The sequence below is a fragment of the Symphalangus syndactylus genome, chromosome 1, assembly GCF_028878055.3.
Source record: "Symphalangus syndactylus isolate Jambi chromosome 1, NHGRI_mSymSyn1-v2.1_pri, whole genome shotgun sequence".
Lineage (NCBI taxonomy): Eukaryota > Metazoa > Chordata > Mammalia > Primates > Hylobatidae > Symphalangus > Symphalangus syndactylus.
In genome coordinates this window covers 89,345,721-89,367,408 of record NC_072423.2, presented here as the reverse complement: position 1 = coordinate 89,367,408, position 21,688 = coordinate 89,345,721, and the positions used below count along the sequence as shown (strand labels likewise).

General features: G+C 51.4%; 1 protein-coding gene across 1 annotated transcript; it reads right to left on the bottom strand.

Annotated features, from left to right (window-relative positions):
* Positions 1-2,463: 2,463 nt before the first annotated feature.
* On the bottom strand, positions 2,464-10,784 carry ZP1 (zona pellucida glycoprotein 1). Its single transcript, XM_055276724.2, has 12 exons — positions 10,569-10,784; positions 9,059-9,180; positions 8,425-8,788; positions 7,854-7,997; positions 7,204-7,391; positions 7,034-7,131; positions 5,070-5,197; positions 4,795-4,984; positions 4,584-4,725; positions 3,309-3,390; positions 3,075-3,194; positions 2,464-2,809 (listed from the first exon to the last, which is right to left on the bottom strand). The coding sequence occupies exons 1-12, from the start codon at positions 10,762-10,764 to the stop codon at positions 2,667-2,669; spliced, it is 1,917 nt and encodes a 638-aa protein (XP_055132699.1). The 5' UTR covers positions 10,765-10,784; the 3' UTR covers positions 2,464-2,666.
* Positions 10,785-21,688: the final 10,904 nt, after the last annotated feature.

Here is a 21,688-nt window from a genome sequence, read left to right as displayed (position 1 = left end):
GGTCTGATGAATTGTTCTCCAGGCCCAGCAGGGGCCTGCTCACATCGGGAGGTGGTAAGAAGGGAGGAAGAAAGCTTTAAATTGGGCAAAATTTAGACTAAATTTTGTTATCTAGGAAAGCCAAAATTTAGATTGCTTCCCCCGAGACAAAGCTAGCACTGCAATGAACTTCATTGTTCATATAGTTTGTATATTTGTTTCAGTAAACAGACTCCTTTGACATGGAATTGTTGACAAAATCTATGCACAATTTATCAGTTGCCAAAATCATGTGCCTATATACACTTGGAAGTAGGAGATACACAATTGCATTGTTACTGGAATATCACAATAAAGCAAATGGATACTTGGATGATTATATAGGATAGGGGAAAGTCTTTGCCTTACTCAAAAATACAAATATGAGAGGGAAAAATTCATTGTTACATAATCCTTCTAAGATAAAAGAATCCGGCAGAGAAAAGCCAATAGCCAATTAGATGGAAAATTTATAAAATGAGGATACTGGCCCCTTGATTTGTGAAAGCTCTTTACAGATGAGGAGAGAAATAGTGGAGAGTAGATAAAAGACATGAAGGGTAACTTAATGCGATACCAATGGCTAGAAAGATGCTTGACTTCTAATCCAAAAGAGCCCCTTCAAAACAGCCAATGCCATTTGCCTTATGATGCTCAGATAGGCAAAGATTTAGAGTGTTACCGGCCTGTGGTGGCAAGCCTGCACAATGGCATTGGGTGGGGAGACACTCAGACAGTCCCGAGCCCCACAGTCATAAGAGGTGTGGTCTTGACCCAGCAGTTCTAAGATTGTCTTTCAAGAAAATAGTATACAAAGAACTATATGCTTAAGTAATTGTGTTCAACACTCATCATCCTTAACCCACTTGGTCTCTATCAACAGATCAAATATCATAGTTCAACCACAGTTTAGAGACTACATCTATTTGAAATGATAGGAAATGACACAAGACATCTACCCTTGTGTTAAAGCAAATTCAGTTACACAGTGTTTTCCAGTTGGTACCTCTGGAAGTTTGAAATCCTTACATGAGCTTGTATGATGGAGGGAGGGGAAGAAGGAAGAGTTAATGCTGGAAGGAACCAGAACCCAGGCCCCTAAGACCAAGTCAGCCTGGCTCCTCCAACCAGTCAAGCTAAGAATCCTCACCTATGTCACACTGACCCTGCAGGATATATCCTGTGTCTCCCTGTACAAGCCAGGAAGTTGGGCAGGGCAAGACTGGCCGTTGCTAGCCATAGGTGGGAAGACAGGCCCAGAGAAGGGAGGTCACTTAGCTTCCATGGCAAATGTTTGGGCCTTCCTGCCTTTTATTTTCTCCCTCTAGCTAGAGGAGTCAAAAGACAGCAGTTTTTCCTATCCCCTCTTCGTATTGGTGTGTAAACTTGTACATACAAAACCAAACCAAAACATTGACAACAAAAACTAGGTAAGCATTAGGCTTGGGGCAAGAGGAAATGAAATTCTAGTCAGTAGTTAATAGCACCCAGTTACTATTGGCAGTTATGTATGATTCTAAGCATTCTTATCTATTAACTCATTTTAACCAATACTTTATGGGAATAGACATTAACCTCATTTTACAGATGAGAAATCTGAGGCCCAGGGAAGTTGAGTAACTTACTGAATATCACACAGCTAATAAGCCAGCTGTGGGATCCACATGCTTGACCAGTATTCTGAAGACAGGAAAGGCTGAGTAGGCCAGAGCTGGGTGAGTAGGGGGTACATGCAGTATCAAGGCCACAGGCATGACTTGAGTACCTTAGCTCCCCTTGTAACAGCTCTCCAAGCTCGTGCTCTACCTGAAGTCCGGAAAAGTGTCTGAAACCAAGTTCAGGCTTCCTTACCAGATTCTTCTCCCTGTCCCATTGAGGCCAAACCCTAGCATCCTGCCCCCTTCTCCACCTAGAGGATCCACATGTCTGGAAAGGGCTTTGCTGCCAAGTCAGAGATGAAGGCCCATGCCATACATGGGCAAACTGGGCTCAGTGGCATAGCCAGCACTGGCACGGACCTGTCTGGTGGCCATGCCCACCATGGCAGCCAGTGTCAGGGCCAGCAGGCTGCCATTCCTCCTGTGCCCAGCCCTTCCCACATGGATAGTCTTGGGAGGCCAGGGGGAGGGGATGGGAGGCTGTGGTCAGAAATGCAGCCTTTAGCGGTAGGCTGGCAGGCTCAGTGAGTCTGTGAAGTGCTCCTTCAACTCAGCCTTAGAGTAACCCTTATCCGTGACAGCAGCTGCTCAGGGTGCTTTGAGGATGCCCTTGTCAGAACTCCTGTGTCTGTGAGGAGGTGACAAGCCTTCACAAGCCATTCATTCCTGCCAGGGGCCCTGTTCCCAGCTGTTGCTGTTCTTTGACTGCCAACATCTTAACCTCCAGTATCTTTGTCCTGTTTGCTCTGCCTGAAATGCCACCATTCCTTGTGGAGAGGCAGAGGCTCCCAAGTTGAGCCTTGGGGGACATTGGCCTCTGTGCAAGGTGTGGCATATATGAAGTATTTGTAATCGACATCACAGTTCTGGAAGGACAGAGCTGACTTGGAGGAAGTTTCTCACATAAGAAATAGTTCTGTTCTAGTGGTCACAAATAACTTCTCCACACCTGGTTTCAGTAGGTTTGAAATGATTGTTTATTGAGCCCATTCACTGTCTGTTGCTTTCCCAAAGCTTCTGGGCCCAGGTCTGGCTCAGGCCCACAAAGACACCAAACCCAAGGACCAGGGCAACAGCTGGCAGCGAAAGGACCACCCAAAGGAGAGGCCTCAGGCTGGAGTTCCCATTGGAGTCTGTCAGAGAGAAGGGATCGGCAGGGCTGGGTGAGGCCCCTCCAACACTCCCCTCCACCCCAGAACTTTGTATCACACTGGGCAGAGCTGAAGCTGCCTTTCTGCAGATGAGGTGGACTGTGTCTGTCTTCACTTAGTTCCCCACTGACTGCAGTGACACCATCTCTTGCCCTCAGCTATGGCTGGAGCATCCCTGTTTTGTCAGCACAGTCTTGGGGGCTAAGAATGCGTAAAGCCTGAAGGGCCCACCCAGAAGCCCTCCTACCTGTGGGCCCAAGTGTGGGCTCCTGCCCATAAGAATCCTCAAAGCCCACTGGCCCCGGAGAGCTCACGATGTCCTGGGGCCTGGCAGTGTCATTACCGTGACCTGAGGATCGTCGCTGTCCTGCCCAGGGGAAGAATGAAATCTTGGGCTGGTCTCCTGCCCCTGTGGCCCAAAGGCCAGGCACAGGCCTGAAGATGTATGAAGGAACAAATGCCACTTGCACCCCAGACTCACTTGTAGTGCCAGTGCTGCATGCAGTGGAGCAAGTCTCCAGCCCTAAGGTGTGGCAGGCAGAGGTGCTGCAGAACAAGTAAACCTGGTCAAGGAGAAGAACATCAAAGTGGCTGGCTCAGTGCCACCAGGCAGGAAGCACAGAGGGAGGGACATGGGATCCCCGAGCTGGGCCAAGTCTAGGCTGCTGCTGGCCAGGCAAGGAGAAATCTGAGCTTCTTGACCAAGATGACCGCTGCCCATGCTGAGGGAGTATGGAGCTGAATGTGTTCCTTCCAGATTTGAAATCCACACCTTCCCCGCTCCCCAAGGTCCAAGTCTGCAGTGGAGTGCCCTGCAGGCGGGGACCACCTCACTTCATAATGCCCCAGTTCTTGGCGGGCCTGCTCCACCAATGCTGCCTCTGGCTGCACAGCCCCCGGGAGGGCTGGATCTCTCTCACCTGCCCTACTGAGGGAGACAGCAAATTCCAAGGAGGTGGGACTTGGTCAGGCAGTAGGAGAATAGATGTTTGCCCTCCTTTTGTGACCCCTGGAGACCAGTGACTGGGGGCAGAGGGGAGGGCAGATTACCACTGCTTCCAGATACACAAGGGCAGGCGCAGTGCCCTACGGGAGCAGAAGCAGGAGGAGCTGACCCGACCCAGCACCCAGGAGCCCCCACCCATGGGCACCCCTCATCCAGGCAGGTCAGTGTCTCTTGGATCAGGAGGCAGCACACAGCAGAGATTGAGAATGAAGCCACACTAACCAGTGCTTACCAGTGAGATCAGTCTACATCTGACATAATAACAGGCAGTGATTTAAAAATCTAGAGATTTGGGTATGTGATGTGAAAGATACGTTGTTCAACAGGACAAGTGCATCTGTCACCTCTGAGGCCATCTGTACATTACATAGAAAACCTAAATACACCCTAAGTTTATCTACTTTTACCTTCTGGAGAAGTTGCTGAGTTAAAGAAAATTCAAAGCAGAATTACATGGAACACATTATCATTTGTGGAATCAGAAGTGAGGCGAGGCTACCCTAGAACGCCATGATCAGAGTTCAGATTTAGGGCTGATTGCAGCACAGGCAGAATCTTCCTTCCTCCTGGTGGTGTTTATGGGTTACCTCTTGCTGACCCGAAGCCCGCTGCTTTCCACGACACCTGGTAGACGCCAAGCCCCATCCCAGAACTTTGTCCACATAAGTTCACGGGGTCAGAGGGATTTGGCGACCAGCTCCTCCCCACTTAACAGATGGGGCCAGGCATGCGGCAGCCAGGGCTTCTTACCGGTCCTCTGAGGGCTCTCTGGGAGCCAGAGTCCAGGAGGGCGAAGGTGGCAACAGTGAATCGCTGGTAGTGAGACTGGAAAGGTGTGGCCCCGTCCAAGGCTACCATTTGGGTTCTGTAGCTGTCGCCCTCGAAAGGGCATCTGAGAAGAGAAGTCAGAGAGGCTGTTTACAGGAGGCAGAGCAGGTAGGGGGAGCATGGGGGCACTCACCCGTCTGACAGGATGGGCCACTGGGGCTGCTGGAAGGGGTTGGCACTGGGAGCGCCCCAGCACTGGTGCAGCAGCAGGACCAGGTTGGGGTCTGTCCTCTGCAGAAGCCGGACCTCCACATGGACTGGTTCTCGGAGCAGCCTCACGATGGGATAGTCATCCTCCCCATAGTAGGAGCTGAAGGTCTCGTCTGCAGGGAGAGTGACTCATGAGCCAGGGTGGGCTGTGCGTCAGGGAAGTGGGGGCCAGAAGAGGGCAGGGATAGCATAGCATACCCTTGGCAATCCGCAGCTCAAGCCGCAGGGGGCCGGGCTGGGTCACAGGGGCAGACGATGGGGGTGGGAAAATGGACGCCTGAATGGGCAGGAAGTCACTGGCGTTGAAGACACAGCGCACATGAAGCCTGAAGTCCACGTGCAAGAGGATGGGGGAGAAGACACAGAATCAGAGCATCCTGTTTACGTGATAAACTAGGCACCAACTCCGTGGGTGCAACAAATATGGTACTGTCCAGCAGGGCAGATGGATGCTACTTAAGCAATACTCAGCATTTCCAAGGCGGGCTCAGGAAGCTCACCCTGCCCCATCCTCTGCCCACCTGGTCTCCCTGGGATGGCTCAAGCCTGTTATGCCAGGCCCTGCACCCGGTGGGAGAATACAGCAGGATAGAGATAGGCCCTAGGGGGCTGGCACCTTGTTGGGTCTGCCCTGGCTACCCACAGCTGCCTGCTGTGCCATTCGAGGCCCCTGGAGCCTGACAGTTGAGGCTGGTGAATGAGCCTAGGTGCTCTGCCTCCCGACAGACCTGGGTTTGAGTCTCCTTAGCATTTACAGGCTTTGGGACCACAAGCAAGTCTTTTAACCTAAGCCTCAGTGTCCTCATTTGTAAAATGGCTGTGACTGCCTCCCTTTGAGGGCACTGAGACTGAATGAGATCACAAGATAATGCACCTGTGTCTTCATTGTCCTTGTAGTTGCAGCTGGTCTGCCACAGCCTAAAGGCCACAGTGTCTAGCATCTTCCTCACTAGCCTAAGGGCCATGGTGGCTACTCCTCCACACTCTGGTGGGGCCCACACCCTCCTAGCACCCCAGAGGCCTGGCACCAAGGAGATGCTAAGTAGGTATAAGTGGGTCACCCCTGTTCTGAAGGCCTTGTGTCTGAGGAGCTCTCTGGCCTAGTCCTGCCGGCTACAGCTGTTTCCCCGACTTCTGCCTCCCTCTGGGAATCCCTAGGCACTCTGTTGACCTCTGGCTGACTCCCATAGCTCTTACATCAGAGAGTCTAAGGCATGACACAGACTTGTCCCCCACGACTTGGCCATAAGAACTTATGGGGTTTTTTTTAATTAAAATAAAAAATAGAAATGGGGTCTCACTGTGTTGCCCAGGTTAGTCTTGAACTTCCAGCAATTGTCCCACCTAGGCCTCCCAAAGCGCTGGGATCACAGGTGTGAGCTACCACCTCTGTGGTACTTAGAGCTTTAAAGCCAAATACATTTGAACTGTGATGCAGTCCCCTGCTCCCCAACCCTCACGGCAGGGCGGGAAGGGGAAGGAGATGCCCGGCAACCACGCAGTGTCAAGCACAGGATTTCTACAACCCATTGGCTCTGTCCCACAGGGTGAAGGTTAGGTGCTTTGCCCCTGGTCACACAGGTTCAGAGCCAGGCGTGACAGATTCCCTTGGGTCACCCCCACTGGCATCCTGAGCACCTGGGTTGGTTTTGCCTCTTGAGTCAGCAGGTCCAGGAGGCCCCTAACAATGAGGGGTTCCTCCCCCACCCAGTTCCTCTCCCACCACATCCTCAGAGAGGTATCTTCAACTTCATCTGTGGCTTCTTAACCTGACATTAGGAGCAACAGCCGTAGCCTCAGCCTCCTCCTGGGACCTGAAGGGAACGCTTTCAGTTGCTTTGAGCTTGGTTCTTGGAGAGACCAGGACAGGGCTCTCTCAGGACTCCAGCTCTCTCAGGACTGGCTATGGGCTTCTAGCCGAGCCCTGCAGGCCAGGCATGGAAGGGCTCCACTTAACACTCACGTCTGCCCTGAGAGAGGGACAGTTACCCTGCCCAGCAGGGGAGGCTGGGAAGAGGTGGCCCCTTGCCTAAGATCACATAGCCAGGTAACAGCAGAGCCTAGGTTTGAGCTGAGATGGCTCCGAAGCCTGTACTGAGCTCTCCTGTGCCCCCTGACACCCTCGCACACAGCCACGCCTGTAGGAGGAGGGCTGCCCTTACTGGAAGGTGCTGTCCCGCGTGATAGAACCCTGTGGCCCCTTTCGGATGTGGATGCCAGACACCAGCCAGTTCTCATAGATGAGCTGGTCGCCAGCCACCTGTGGGAAGAGACAGCTGGGTGAGGCTTTCTGGTGGGGTACCAGGCCCCAGCCTGTGGTCCCGGCTCCTACCTGCATTGTGGTTCCACAGTGGGTGAGAGGGAAGTAGAAGACCACGAAAGCTTCCGTGTGCTGTGCTGGGGAGCAGCTGGTGGGGGCATAGGCCAGGTGGATGTTGGCCAGTGTGATCCTGTGTGTCAAGGCCATTTCTTGGGACACCACAAGGACAAAGTAGCCATCTCTGAAGCACTGGACAGTAGCTGGGACAAAGGCAGATGAGGGCCTTGGGGTTTGGTGTCCATCCAGCACAGAGACGGGATAGCTGGGTGACAGCCAGGCTTTAAGTGCGGGTCTGGGAGTCTGGACGCTTACTCTCCACTTACGCTGGCGTTGGCCCCAGCAAACCCTTTATGGACTGATTTTCTCATCCATGTGACAAATTGAGTTGAACTACACTCTAAAAGTAGGTTCACCATATAATCTGTCATCCAAACCAGGGTGTTTTCGATCTGAAAGTCCAGATGTGTATAAGGTAGATCTATTAATAGTTCCCTGGGACAGTTGTTATAAGGCCAGCTGGGACATGTGACCACCCCATCTGCTCTGGGAGTTGGGCTGTCCAGGAGGAGGATAGGAAGCAGGTTCTACCAGCTGGAGGAGACAGCTCTCCTTCCGCTTCAGAGTCCAGGGGACCAGGATCTTGCTGGGGTGGGAGGTTGTACCTGTGTTGCCATAGTAACAGGGAACCTCTCTGGTGTTGTCATAGCAGCAGCCAGCCTGCTGACAGGCTTCCTTTGAAGTTCTTCTCACGATGCAGGGGAGGTGCCCTGAGGCCACCTGGCACTGCTCCTGGCTCAGGTGGGTACCTAGGGTTGGGACAGAGTGATGAAGCTGAAGGCACACAGTTTGCAAATCATGGCCCTGGAATTGCCTCTGTGCTCGAGCTTGTGCTCTTAGCCAGCACACTAAATGTCCTCCCTCAAAACTGCATATTACTGAAATTTCTAGAAAATATTTTCCGAGAACCAGGTGTTGCTGGCAACGGTTTCAGTGAGTTTCTGCCTAAAGTTAGGAAACAAATTTATAAGACCTCTTCTAGCTTTAGTATACCTATACATGTTTAAAGCTGTTTTCCAGATACTACAAAGGAATAAAAGAATCATCTTTTTCTTAAAAAAGGAAAAAACGAAAAAAGAAAAGAAATGGCTTAGAGGCCAGTAAAAGGCTGTTAGGCCACCCTGTACTCCAGAAGGCCCCAGACAGAGGGTAAGTACACTCAGATGTCCTGCGTACCTATGTAATCTGGTTTGTTCACATCCCAGTGTTCCAAGGTGCCCCAGTGGGCTTGAGCCAGGGTGGCGAGGGCAGGTCCAGGTCCAGGGGATGGTAAAGCAGGGGTTGGGCGGACAGAGCTGTGCCCTGGGTCCAGTGGGCTGGGAAAGGCATGGCCAGAGCCTGGGGAGGTATGGCCAGAGGTGGGGAGGAAGGAAAAGGTTTGTGGGGTCGAGACAGAGAACATGGCGGGTGGTGCCAGCTGGGAGTCCAGAGTCCAGGAGTGGTCAGGTTTGGGACAGATCAGAGTAGTGTCTTGTGCCACATCCACACGACCATTGGGCAGCACAGCCTCCATGAACACCCTCAGGTGGAAACGCCCATCCTGCAGGTGAGAGGCCATCAGACAGCAGCAAGGTGAGGCCACCTAGCATACCCCGGCAGGGGACGGGCCCACGAGAGCTGAGCTGGCCGTTAGGCAGGAAGCTGGATTCATGGTGGATTCCAGAAAGTACTTTCCAGGACTTAGTTTCCCTCACCCACCAGCTCAACAGATCTTCGGCTTTGGCTCCTTTCTGGTCCATGAGGGGCCTCTTCAGCCTGACATGACACTAGGACAAGCTGACTCCTGTGCCAGAGTATGAACAACCCCTACCTTCTCCAGCACGTGGCAGCCTCTGTAATCAGCCGAGAAGACTGCAGGCTCCTGCGGCCTGGAGGTGACCCAGTGGTAGCAGATGGAGCAGTTGTTGACATCAAATCGGTTCCCAAATTCATCTGCAGTAGGGGAAGGGGAGGGGCCAGGGATGTTGAAGGGTGCAGGGAGAGGTTGCTGGGGTCTCGGAAGGAGTTCCCACTCAGCAGCCAGGAGACCTGGGTTCTTGCCTTGGCTTTGCTATTAGTTTGTTGTGTGGTCTTGGGCAAGCCCCTTCCCGTCTCTACTCTCAGTTTCCACAGCTGTAAGGGGATGGGGAGTCTTAGGATCTTTCTAGCTAGGGTTCCCTGCTCGTAGCACACGACAGCAGGCAGGCACGAAGAGAAGGTGGAGAAGGGATACACAGGGTCTCAGGCACTGGCCTGAGTATTTCACATCACTTCTTTTAAGCTTAGTTATCCACATCCTGTGGCTGAGGCAGCTGAGGAAGGGAGGGTCTGTGAGCTTTCTCAGGTGCACACGATGAGGGGCAGAATGAGGATCTGAATCCTGGGCTTTGTAGAAAGATCTGAACCCATTTCCCAGGTTAACTGTGGCTGCTGCAGTTGCTTGGAGACACCCCCTAGGTGTCCACCCCACTTATTGGCCCAGAACAGCCTGGGCACTCTCTGGGTGTGGGCATGTCCCCATGCCCTTGTTCCATGAGCACAGCCAGGTTCATCTTCCCCACCTTGCAGATGAGGAAACAGAGGCTTATGGGTCAGGTCAGTTGTCCAAGATCACACCGTTTAGAAGCTGCAGATCCAAACCCCAGTTCCAAACCCACACCAGGCCATGCCTACTAGGTCCTGCTGCTGAAAGTGGTTTATGGACCCTCAGCCTCAGTTTTGACTGAGTGTGGTTAGAGATGCAGAGCCTAGGCCGGGTGCAGTGGCTCATGCCTATAACCCCAGCACTTCAGGAGGCTGAGGCAGGTGGATCAGCTGAGGTCAGGAGTTCGAGACCAGCCTGAGCAATATCGTGAAACCCCATCTCTACTAAAAATACAAAAAGTAGCCGGGCGTGGTGGCACACACCTGTAGTCCCAGCTACTAAGAGGCTGAGGCAGGAGAATTGCTTGAACCTGGGTGGTGGAGGTTGCAGTGAGCTGAGATTGTGCCACTGCACTCTAGCCTGGGGAACAGAGTGAAAGTGAGACTGTCTCAGAAAAAAAAAAAAAAAAAAAGAAGAAAAGAAATGCAGAGGCTTGGCCCTGCCCCAGGCCCACTGAATCAGAACCCGCACCTCAACAAGGTGGCCAGGTGTTTTCCACGCACACTAACGTGGGAGAAGCTGCCCTGTGTGATGATTCTCCTTGCCCTTTTCTGTGGTGAGGGGGTGGGGGGCTGGACACCCCCAGGCTGGAGGGAGGCCTCTGTTCTTGCTCGTTCTCCAGGGGAAGGGTCCCAGCTCCCTTCTGGCAGCAGCCCGTGGCCAGGGAGGCAGGGGCCAGGACTCTGCCAGCACTCACCCACCACCTTGAAGCGGAGAGTCTGGCCTGGCCTGGGGAACACCAGCAGCTGCATTCCCTTGATCCCACAGTCATAGCTGTGCTGGAGGCCTGGGAGGCCAGGGTCGGTCTGGAGCCGCCTACCCAGCCCCAGGGTGGCGACCAGCAGTAGCAGGGCCACACGGTAACCCCAGGTTGTGCCTGAGCCTCCTGCCATGAGACGCCACAGACACACCCCCTACCCCCTCGCCACCAGAGCTGGGCCCAGGCCTTTTATGGAGGAGGTGGGTGCCTCTAAGGGCAAAGGGGGCCCACCTGGAGGAGCACCCACCTGGCCACCAGGGGCTGTGGTGAAACTCCTGCTCCAAAGGCAGCGGGAGGCAGAAAGCCGCACGTGGCCCCTCACCCTGGCTTTCTGTCCCACACCTGTGGCTTTGGAAGGGAGGAGGGAGCTTTCCAGAATACTGAGGCTGCAGATGGGCTGTGGGAAGGGATCCAGGGCTGGGAGGTGGCCCTGCAGACCTCAGGCCCTCCACTGTCTCCCTCCCACCCCAGCCTTTCCGAACTCCCTTCCTGCCCCAACAGGCTCTCCAGGCCCTCCTTCCTGCCTTGAGGCCTCAGGACCACTGGGAGCTGCCGGCCTGGTTAGTGCAGTCACAGCTCCTCAGGCAGGGCTTTAGGGGCGTTAGAGCAAGACCAGGAAGACACAGTCCCCAGAGCTGGCAGCGGAATGGGGGCTGCAGGTGAGTAAACAGACCAGTAGCCCCTCCAAGGGCTCTCCTGAGGATTCAGCCAGTCAGTATGACGATGACTATGACTAATAAAAAATAACAAGGACAACTAAATGTAATGTGGCAACTGGATGGGATCATGGAACAGAAAAAGGAAGTAAAAGTGAAGAAAGTGGATTTTAGTTAATAACAATGTGTCCACATTGGTTTGTTCATTAATTGTAATAAATGTAACATACTCATGTAAGATCAGTTATGAGGTAAACTGGGCCTGCGGTGTATGGAAACTGTCTGTACTATCTTCTCAGTTCTGTAAATCTAGAACAGCTCTAAGACATAAAAGTGCTGGAAACAAGAATGGCCTGCGGTCTGCCGTGATTACAGCGCCAGGCTTTGCTTGTGTTAGCTCCTTATACCGCCTGAGCATCCTCTGAGGGAGGGACTGTCACCAGCCCCACGTCCTGGCACTAATTCCTGCAAGTGATTAGCCTAGGGACCAGCAGCGTTTGAGCTCAGCAAACATTAGAAAACGTGGCTATTATAATTAGCAGCTGCTGGAAGGGGAGAGCAAGAGCCTTGATAGCTAACAGCCGGGTTCTGGTGAGGTTGCAGAGAAAAAGGAGTGCTTATACGCTCTTGGTGGGAGTGTAAATTGGTTCAACCATTGTGGGAGGCAGTGTGGTGATTTCTCAAAGAGCTGAAAACGGAACTATCATTTGACGCAGAAATCACATTACTGGGTATATATCCAAAGGAATATAAATTTTTCTATCATAAAGACACTGAACATGCGTGCATATGTTCAGTGCAGCACAATTCACAATAGCCAAGACATGGAATCAAATACTCATCAATCGTAGGCTCGATAAAGAAAATGTGGTACATGCCGGGCTCAGCGGCTCACGTCTGTAATCCCAGCCCTTTGGGAGGCCAAGGCGGGCGGATCACGAGGTCAGGAGATCGAGACCATCCTGGCTAACGTGGTGAAACCCCGTCTCTACTAAAAATACAAAAATTAGCTGGCTGTGGTGGCACGCACCTGTAGTCCCAGCTACTCAGGGGGCTGAGGCAGGAGAATCGCTTGAACCCAGGAGGTGGAGGTGAGCCGAGATAGCGCCATTGCACTCCAGCCTGGGCGACAGAGTGAGACTCCGTCTCAAAAAAAAAAAAATAAATAAATAAATAAAAAGAAAAGAAAATGTGGTACACATACACCATGAAATACTACGCAGCCATAAAAACGAATGAAATCATGTCTCTTGCAAGAACATGGATGGAGCTGGAGGCTATTATCCTTAGCAAACAAATGCAGGAACAGAAACCAATACCACATGTTCTCACTTACAACTGAAGGCTAAATGATGAGAACACATGGACACATAGAGGGGAATGGCACACACTGGGGCCTATTGAAGGGTGGAGGGTAAGAGGAAGGAGAAGGGGGGAAATAATAACTATTGGGTGCTAGGCTTAGTATCTGGGTGATGAAATAATCTGTACAACAATCCCTCTGGACATGCGTTTACCTATATAACAAACCTGCATAAGTAACCCTGAACCTAAAATAAAAGTTTAAACAAGAAAAGTCGGTTCTAATGGTGCCCCAACCACTTTCTTAGCTGTGACTCAGACGCATTATCTATTCTGAGCCTCAGGTTTCCTGTTTGTAAACTGGGGGTGATAATGCTTTCCTTGCCCGCATGGTGGATAGGAAGACACAAAGAGACAAGTCATGATCACCAGGTTTAGTAATGATTTAACGCTTGGCAATAATTCACTTCTACTGTGATTAGAGCTCAGCTGGGAAAGCTTGGTGCGGCGGGGTGGGAGTCCCTCTGGGAGCACAGTGGGAAGAGGCACCCAACACAGCATCGAGGGTGGGCGACATGGAAGTGTTTTTGGAGGAAAGGGGTCCTGAGCAGAGGTGGGAGGAGGTGGGGAGGACAGGGATGGTGCGATGCGGATCTGGAGAGAGCAGGGCTGGAGGAGGAGGGAGGAAGCAGGTCACACAAAGGTCCAGGGCAAGGACTCCAGGCAGGCTGAGAGTGCTGGCGAGGGAAGGACTAGGAGGGGAGGGAGAGGAGCCAGGCAGGAAGGCGGAGTGGGGTGGATTTTCCCTGAGGGACGATGTGGAAGTTTTAAACTTTTAATTTTGAAATCATTTCAGATTTGCATAATTTCCATATAGCCTCCTCCAGATTCCTCAGATGTTCACTGTTCACTTTTTACATTTGCTGTAGCTCCCGCTTTCTCTCTGTGCATGTGTGCAGACACACACACACACAAACGCACACACACGCACACATTCTTCCATGTCATTCAAGAGTCAGTTGCAGAAATGACAGATTCCCCTTTACCTCTAATTGCTTCAGTATACATTTCCTAAAAAAACAAATCACCCCTACAGTCAAGTGATCAAAATCAGGAAACCAACACTGGTATAAACACAACGATCTAATCTGCAGACATTATTGTAAGAATTAAAGAAGAAAGAAACATGAAAGGGCAGTTCAACAGGCAACAGGGACAGGTTTATTTTGAATAAACCTGAGAGGGGCGGCTGGCTGAGTTAGGTCAGAGCCCCACTTTCTTACAAATTAAGAGTTTTTAAGGATTCAGGATGGGAGAGTTTATCAGAGGCTTGGACTGCTTCTGTGTCTCTTTGCTGTGTGTATCTGGGAGGGAGAGTTGGGTGTCTGTTCCCATATATCTTTCTGCAGCTACGGGCATATCCCCCGAGTCTTATTTTATTTTATTTTATGGTTTTTTTTTTTGAGACGGAGTCTTGCTCTGTTGCCCAGGCTGGAGTGCAGTGGCGCAATCTCGGCTCACTGCAAGCTCCGCCTCCCGGATTCACGCCATTCTCCTGCCTCAGCCTCCCAAGTAGCAGGGACTACAGGCGCCCGCCACTACGCCCGGCTAATTTTTTGTATTTTTTGTGGAGATAGGGTTTCACCGTGGTCTTGATCTCCTGACCTCGTGATCCGCCTGCCTCGGCCTCCCAAAATGCTGGGATTACAGGTGTGAGCCACCGCACCCCCGGCCCCGAGTCTGCTTTTAGCTTCCCTATCTTAGTGCCCCTGAAGGGAAAGGAATGTGCTTATTAAGGCCCACTGTTTTACTGGGGCTCATTGTGTGAGGGTGAAGTTTGGCAGTTACCCAACAGACTTTCCCTCCACCCGACTCTGCTGGAGCTGTCTTATCTGTATTTTACTGTCTGCTCTTTCCAGCTGTTGTAGTTAGAAGAGAAGTGATTTCCTTGAAATTCATGAGGCTAGAAAGGGAGCTGGAGCTTAAAGTGGCAGTATGTGTCCGAGATGACGGTGCTCCTGCTCTGGCAATTATGCAACATCTGCCGACTGTCCTAACCGTGACTTTCATGGCAAAGGAGTACAGTGGTTTTGGGAGTCTGCAGGACCCAATCCAGGCTCAGAGTCTCGCTGGTGTGCCTCTTGGCCTTCTCTGATCTGGGACCGCCCTTCTATCTTCTTTTGTCTTCACATTTTTTAGTACAGCCGGATGATTTTGCAGAATGGCCCTCAGTTTGGGTTTGTCTGGTGTTTTCTCCTGGTTACATTAGATTTAGTTGATGCATCTTGGCCTTGTGTTAGTCCATTTGGCTGCTGTAACAAAATACAGACTGAGTGGCTTAAATAACAGTCTTTTTCTCACAGCTCTGGAGCCTGGATGTGCTAGGTCAAAGTGGCGGCAGGTCTGGTTGCTCCTGAGGCCTCTCTCTTTGGCCTGCAGATGACCTTCTTCTCACTGAGTCCTCACGTGGTCTTTCCCCTGTGCTGGTGCATCCTTGGTGTCTCTTTGAGTGGTCAAATTTCCTCTTCTTCTGGCTGGCACAGTGGCTCATGCCTGTAATCCTAGCACTTTGGGAGGCTGAGGTGGGTGGATCACTTGAGGTCAGGAGTTTGAGACCAGCCTGGCCAACATGGTGAAACCCCGTCTCTACTAAAAATACAAAATAATTAGCTGGGTGTGGTGGTGCACACCTGCAATCCCAGCTCCTCAGGAGGCTGAGGTGGGAGAATCACTTGAACCCGGGAGGTGGAGGTTGCAGTGAGCCAAGATGGCACCACTGCACTCCAGCCTGGAAGACAGAGTGAAACTCCATCCCAAAAAACAAAAACAAATTTCCTCTTTTTCTAAGGACACCAGTCAGATTGGATTAGGGCCACCTTAAGGGCCTCAATCTTAAATCACATCTTTAAAGCTCTATCTCCAAATACAGTCACATTCTGAGGGATGGGTGTGGGGGGTTAGGGATTTAGCATATGAGTTTTGGGGGGGATACAATTCAGCTTGTACAGAAGTGATGTTGTGTCCTTCTCGGTATCTGGAGGCACACCCCGCTGGCTTGTTCTGTTATTGCTGATGTGACTTTGATCACTTGGATGAGGTGGTGTCTGCCAGGTCTCTCCACCATAAAGTAATGATCTTTCTCTTTGTAATTCATGAGTATCTTACAGGGAGATACTTTGAGACTATGTGACTAATACTGCTCCTCTTCAGATGCTCACCGGCTAGTGTGGAGGTTGCCAAGTGGGTGGTGGTTCTGTAACTCTAACCTTCCTTCTGCATTTATTTGCTATCATAAGACAGAACTTTTCCTAACGGGGGCTTTTAGGGGCCAGAGAGAGAATCAGCTGGAGTCTTTGAGAGGCCTGGATTTTGCCTGGTGCTCACTGTTTATGAGCACAAGGGCCCTGGGAAGTCACTTACCGGCTTTTTTCCTCTATCTGGAGAGTAAGGATGAGAATGATTATGGTGGGGATGCAATTAGATAAGACACGGAGAGGTGTTTCCCCACTGGTCATGGACCCTTGGGGAAAGTACGTCTCCCAAGGTGCTGGAAATGGGCAGGGAAAGAGAAGGGGGGCTTCCTCAGGGCCAAGGGCAGAACACCTTTGGGAAAAGGGTACCAGAGTATCTGAGAGAGAGAGAGAGAGAGAGAGCGAGCACGAGCGCCCTGAGCCCTCGGTTACGACTCTACGTTCTTGCAAAGACTCATGGACACCAAGACTCATCGGCCTGGGAGGATCCCAGCTCCTCTGCTCACCCACTGGAGACCTTGGAAAAGTCCCTTCCCTCCTCTGTGACTTGCTTTCCTCATCTATTAAATGGGGTTATAATAGTACCTAAATTGTAGGGCTGCTCTGAGGATTAAATGAGATAATCCACGTGAAGCAGGCAGAACAGGGTCTGCACATGGTCGTCGTTTGAACACGATATCCATGACAACCATGATTATTTTTATTGATAAGGAGAGAGGGTCAGATGGAAGTGACTTGACTTGGAATCTTGGCTTTATCCACTTGGCTTCTGGTTTTTGGTTTTTTTTTTTAGGGATGGGGTCTTGCTATATTGCCCAGGCTGGCCTCAAACTCCTGGGCTCAAGCAATCTGCCTGCCTCTATCTCCCAAAGTGCTGGGATTACAGGCATGAGCCTTCACACCTGGCCACTTGGTAAACTGTTCATTTCTTTCTTTCTGTTTTTAACCTATGAATTTTTTTTAAAAAATGGAACTTCAGTTTCTTTTCTTTTTTTTTTTTGTTTTGTTTTGAGATGGAGTCTCACTCTATCGCCCAGGCTGGAGTGCAGTGGCACGATCTCGGCTCACTGCAAGCTCCGCCTCCCAGTTCATGCCATTCTCCAGCCTCAGCCTCCCGAGTAGCTGGGACTACAGGCACCCGCCACCATGCCCAGCTAATTTTTTGTATTTTTAGTAGAGACGGGGTTTCATTGTGTTAGCCAGGATGATCTCGATCTCCTGACCTTGCGATCTGCCCACCTCGGCCTCCCAAAGTGCTGGGATTACAGGCGTGAGCCATCATGCCCAGTTGGAACTTCAGTTTCTTAATCTATAAAATGGAATTAAGAATACAGTCCACCTAAGTGGGGCACCGTGAGATATAAGTATCAGTTGCTTGCCCTGTCTCCTCTGCAAATAGAGCCCAGGGAGGGCACTGGAGGAGGATGGAGCCTCTCTAGGCTGGAAAGACAAAATCCCCTTTCAGGGGACCCATGCATGCCAGGAAACCAGCAGGGAGCAGGCTGCCTCACTCTGGGGCCTGCAGAGTAACCCAAGAGCAGCGCCAGCTGTGTGTGTGTGTATAGATCATGCTCACGGCAGAGATGCTCCCAGGCGGCCAGTGGGAGCGCATTTAACTGAAGACAGGCAACCCTGCTTCCCCTGAGGGAACAAAGAACCTCAGAGAATCTCGTCAGCTGGAAAGAGCTGGGCTCTGCCGCTGGACCACATGGCTCTGAACTCCAGCTCCTCTGCTCCCCAGCTGAGCAGGCTTGGTGGGGTTGCTTAAGCTCTCTGAGCCTCAGTTTTCCCCTTGGTGAGTGATGATGATAGTGGTACCTAACTCAGAGGGTGCGTGTGAATATTTGATGAGCTCATCCATGTGAAAGTTTCAGCCTTACGCTGGCACATAGTAAGTGCCCCGTAAGTGTTAGCTATTACTGTTTTCATTTTTTTTTTTGAGATGGTGTCTTGCTCTGTTACCCAGGCTGGAATGGAGTGGTGGGATCTCGGCTCACCATAACCTCCGCCTCCTGGGTTCAAGCGATTCTCCTGCCTCAGCCTCCCGAGTAGCTGGTATTACAGGAGTGCACCATCACACCTGGCTAATTTTTGTATTTTTAGTAGAGATGGGGTTTTGCCTGTTGGCCAGGCTGGTCTCGAACTCCTGACCTCAAGTGATCTGTCCGCCTCGTCCTCCCAAAGTGCTGGGATTGCAGGCATGAGCCACCATACCCAGAAGCTATTGTTGCTTTCAATGTGTTGAATGGTGGCCCTCAAAAGACATGTCCACAACCTAACCCCTGGAACCTGTGAATGTGGCCTTATTTGGATAAGAGGACTTTGCAGATGTAATTGATTTAAGAATCTCAAGATGAGAGCACCGTGGATGATCCAGATGAGCCCTAAGTCCAGTGACCAGTACTCTGTGAGAGACACATGAAAAGAGGGAGGGGGAAGGCCAGGTGAAGAGGAGGTAGAGATTGCAGTGATGCAGCCCCAAGCCAAGGGATGCCTGGAGCCACCAGAAGCTGGAGGGGCCAAGAAAGGCTCCTTTTCTAGAGCTTTTGGAGGAAGTGCTGACATCTGATTACAGACTCTGGCTTCTAGACTGTAAGAGAATAAGTCTCTATTGTTTAAAGCTGCCATGTTTGTGGTAGTTTGTTCTGACAGCCCAAGGAAACAAATACACCACTGTTGTTTCTGCGAGGATTGCCTGGCACATGTGTGGGCCTGAGCCCAGGCCAGGGCTGCCTCTGCCTGCTCTGCTTTCTTGTCTTCTTTCCTACTATAAAGCGATCAGTCCCCCAGGTTGTACCCACTGCAGGTGAAGACAGAGCCATGGAGAATTGCACCAGACCATGGGTAAGAAAGGTTCCAGAATGGGGCCGGGCGCAGGGGCTCAGGCCTGTAATCCCAGCACTTTCGGAGGCTGAGGCAGGCAGATCACCTGAGGTCAGGAGTTCGAGACCAGCCAGGCTAACATGGTGAAACCCCTTTTCTACTAAAAATACAAAAATTAGCCAGGTGTGGTGGCGCACGCCTGTAGTCCCAGCTACTTGGGAGGCTGAGGTAAGAGAGTCGCTTCAACCCGGGAGGTGGAGGTTGCGGTGAGCCAAGATAGGGCCACTGTACTCCAGCCTGTGCAACAGAGCGAGACTCAGTCTCAAAAAAAAAAAGTAAAGTTCCCAGAATGGGTCACCACGAGGGACTGGGGTCCTTTGGGGTCTGCACAGGGAAGCCAATTTTAGAGATTCATTCTGTTCAGCAAATATTTGTTGGGACCCTTCTCGTGTCAGGCCCTCTGCTTGCCTTTGGAGGTGAGGAGATAAAATAGGAATAAGTCTCTGTCTTCAGGTGGCTCATGAAGGTGGTGAACAGTTGTGTGAACAAGAGTTACCAGGGAAGACAAGGGGGGCTGCAGGTCAAGTGAAGTGGAGATGTGGGAGGGAGGGACAACATGTGGGTCTGTCTGAGAGAATCAGCAAAGGCTTCCCAGAGGAGGCAACCTCTAACCAGGGTTTTGAAGGATGAATAGGAGTTCACTGAGAGGCCAAGAAAAGAAAAGGCATTCCAGAGCAGGGCACAAACAGCATAAGCCGGGGCACAGAAACAGCCTGGTGTGCACAGGACAGGAGGGGACAGTGGCGAGTGCTGGCTGATGACAGGATGCCACCACGGAGTGGCAGCAATGCCGGGGGAGGCTTGGGTGGGACTGGATCACCAAGGGGCTTGTTGGCCATTTGAGGAGTGCTGTGGGTGATGGTGGCACCAGGGAACTCAACCTGGGCCTCCCCAAGGAGGGGACCCTGCCATGCTGCTCCTCTACTGGGTGTGGGTAGCTCGAGGGCTTCCTAGCAAGGGGCTGGAGGATCCCAGGGCAGGCCTCACCCTGCTTCCTGCCCTGCATCTCACTTCCTGTTTGACTGACTTCTTTAAAGTGGCCAGAATGGAACATAAAAAACCCTCCTACTAAGGCAGGGCCAGAGGGAGAAGAAAGCCCATCTGGGCTGGGCCTATGCCTGGGGGCTCCACTGGCCCCTCCTCCATTCTTTTGCTCCCTTGGCTGTATTTGTTAAACATTGATGCTGTAAGTATCCTCTGAGTATCTAGTGACATTGGTGGTCTCAGAAAGAGGCCCTGCAGGATGAGTCGTGGAGGGGAAGTGGCATTCCCAGCAGCATGTGCCAAGGCATGGAGGTGGGGAAAGAAAGGATGGGGTAGCTGTGGACATGAGGAAGGGGGTGCAGGGACTAGTGGTTGGTGCACTGGATCCTGAGAGGCTTTGAATGCTAGGTTGGGAATCTGGACAGCTCCCATGGGCAGCAGAGACGCAGCAGAGGTCCGTGTGCCAGGAAGCGACAGGCTCAGATTCATCTCCTCCACGGCAGAAGGTGATGCTGAGGCAGCGAGGGACCCGACTTCCCCTCTTACTGCCTCTGATGTTAAGTTCCAAGCCTTGGAGGAGGTTGTAATTTAGGGACTAGGGCCTGAGCCTGAGTGCAGCTGCATCTTTCTCCCAGTCTTGGGGGACGCAGGCCATGGGATAAGGCACGGCATGGCTCTTCTTCAGAAAATGCCTCTGGGCCCTGCTCATCTGGAACTTGTTTTCGTTTGTTTTGGTAACTTTAAGCTTGTAGCTTTTTTTGTTTACTTAGTAATACATTTTCTCTAGAGAGATCTGGACGTGAGTCACTACAGTGATTACAAGACTGGAAACAAGGACTGAGAAGGGGCAGATGAGTAAGGGTTTTTTAGCCAGAAAAGAAGCACCTCAGCAGGGCGGCCAGGAGAGGTTGTGCAGGATGTTCACTGCACAAGGGTACCAGTGGAGGGGGCAAGGGTGGGCTGAGATCCAGAGGAAGGGCTGTGCCTTATCTTAAGCCTGATGCCCTGGTGCTGAGATGTGTCTGTGGGGTGGGATGGTGGGGAAGGGGTGATTCTTTTTCTTAGTCCAAAGAGAAATCTGGGCTCCAACCCCTGTCCTTTGAGGGTGTGACTGTGCAGAAGAAACACCATTTAAAGTTCATATTTTACTGCTGTGAAGTTACTTGCCCAAGATCACATAGCTGAGGAGTGGCAGTGCCAGATCCAAACACTGGTGGTCTGGCCCCAGAGTCCCTGGGCTTAACCACAGCCTGACACTCTCTGTGCACAGACAAGGCACACGTGGCCTTGTCTGTGGTTCAGCGGGTTGGGCGTTGGGGGTGGGTGGAAAAGAGGGCACTTTCCTCAAGCAGAATGGAATCATCCACCTATTTTCTCTGGAAGGCTGCAAGCATTTGTCATTGGAAGTCAAGCCTTCCCTGACCTGGGGGAGAGGAGACATTTTCCTGTTGTTAATGATTTGGATCACCAAGCCTCTTACTGATCTGCCATATTGGGCTACAATGAGATGTATTATATCCATCACAAGGGCATAGCATTTTATTCATTTTCCACTCATGATGGTAGCCTCTCAGCAAGAGCGTATTATGCATCAGGCTCTGCATTAAGCCTAGGCCTAAATGGAAGATGTTTGTGCTGTCCATCCCATGGGAGGTGCCTTTGCCTTGATACAGGGATATTGAGTTCTTAACATGTTTTAATGAGTATCCATTAGGTGTTGAGATGCTGAGGTTGAAGGGGATGGTCCTGACCCCAGGAAGCTTGGTCAGCAAATGAGAGTAAGGAGTTAGGGAACAATGAAATGCAAACTTATCCTAGGGCTTTGAACCTGTGTGTTTTTTTTGTTTGTTTTTGTTTTTTAGTTTAAATTTCCACTTTTTTTTTTGAGATGGAGTTTTACTCTGTCATCCAGGCTGGAGTGCAGTGGTGTGATCTCGGCTCACTGCAACCTCCACCTCCCGGGTTTAAGCGATTCCCATGC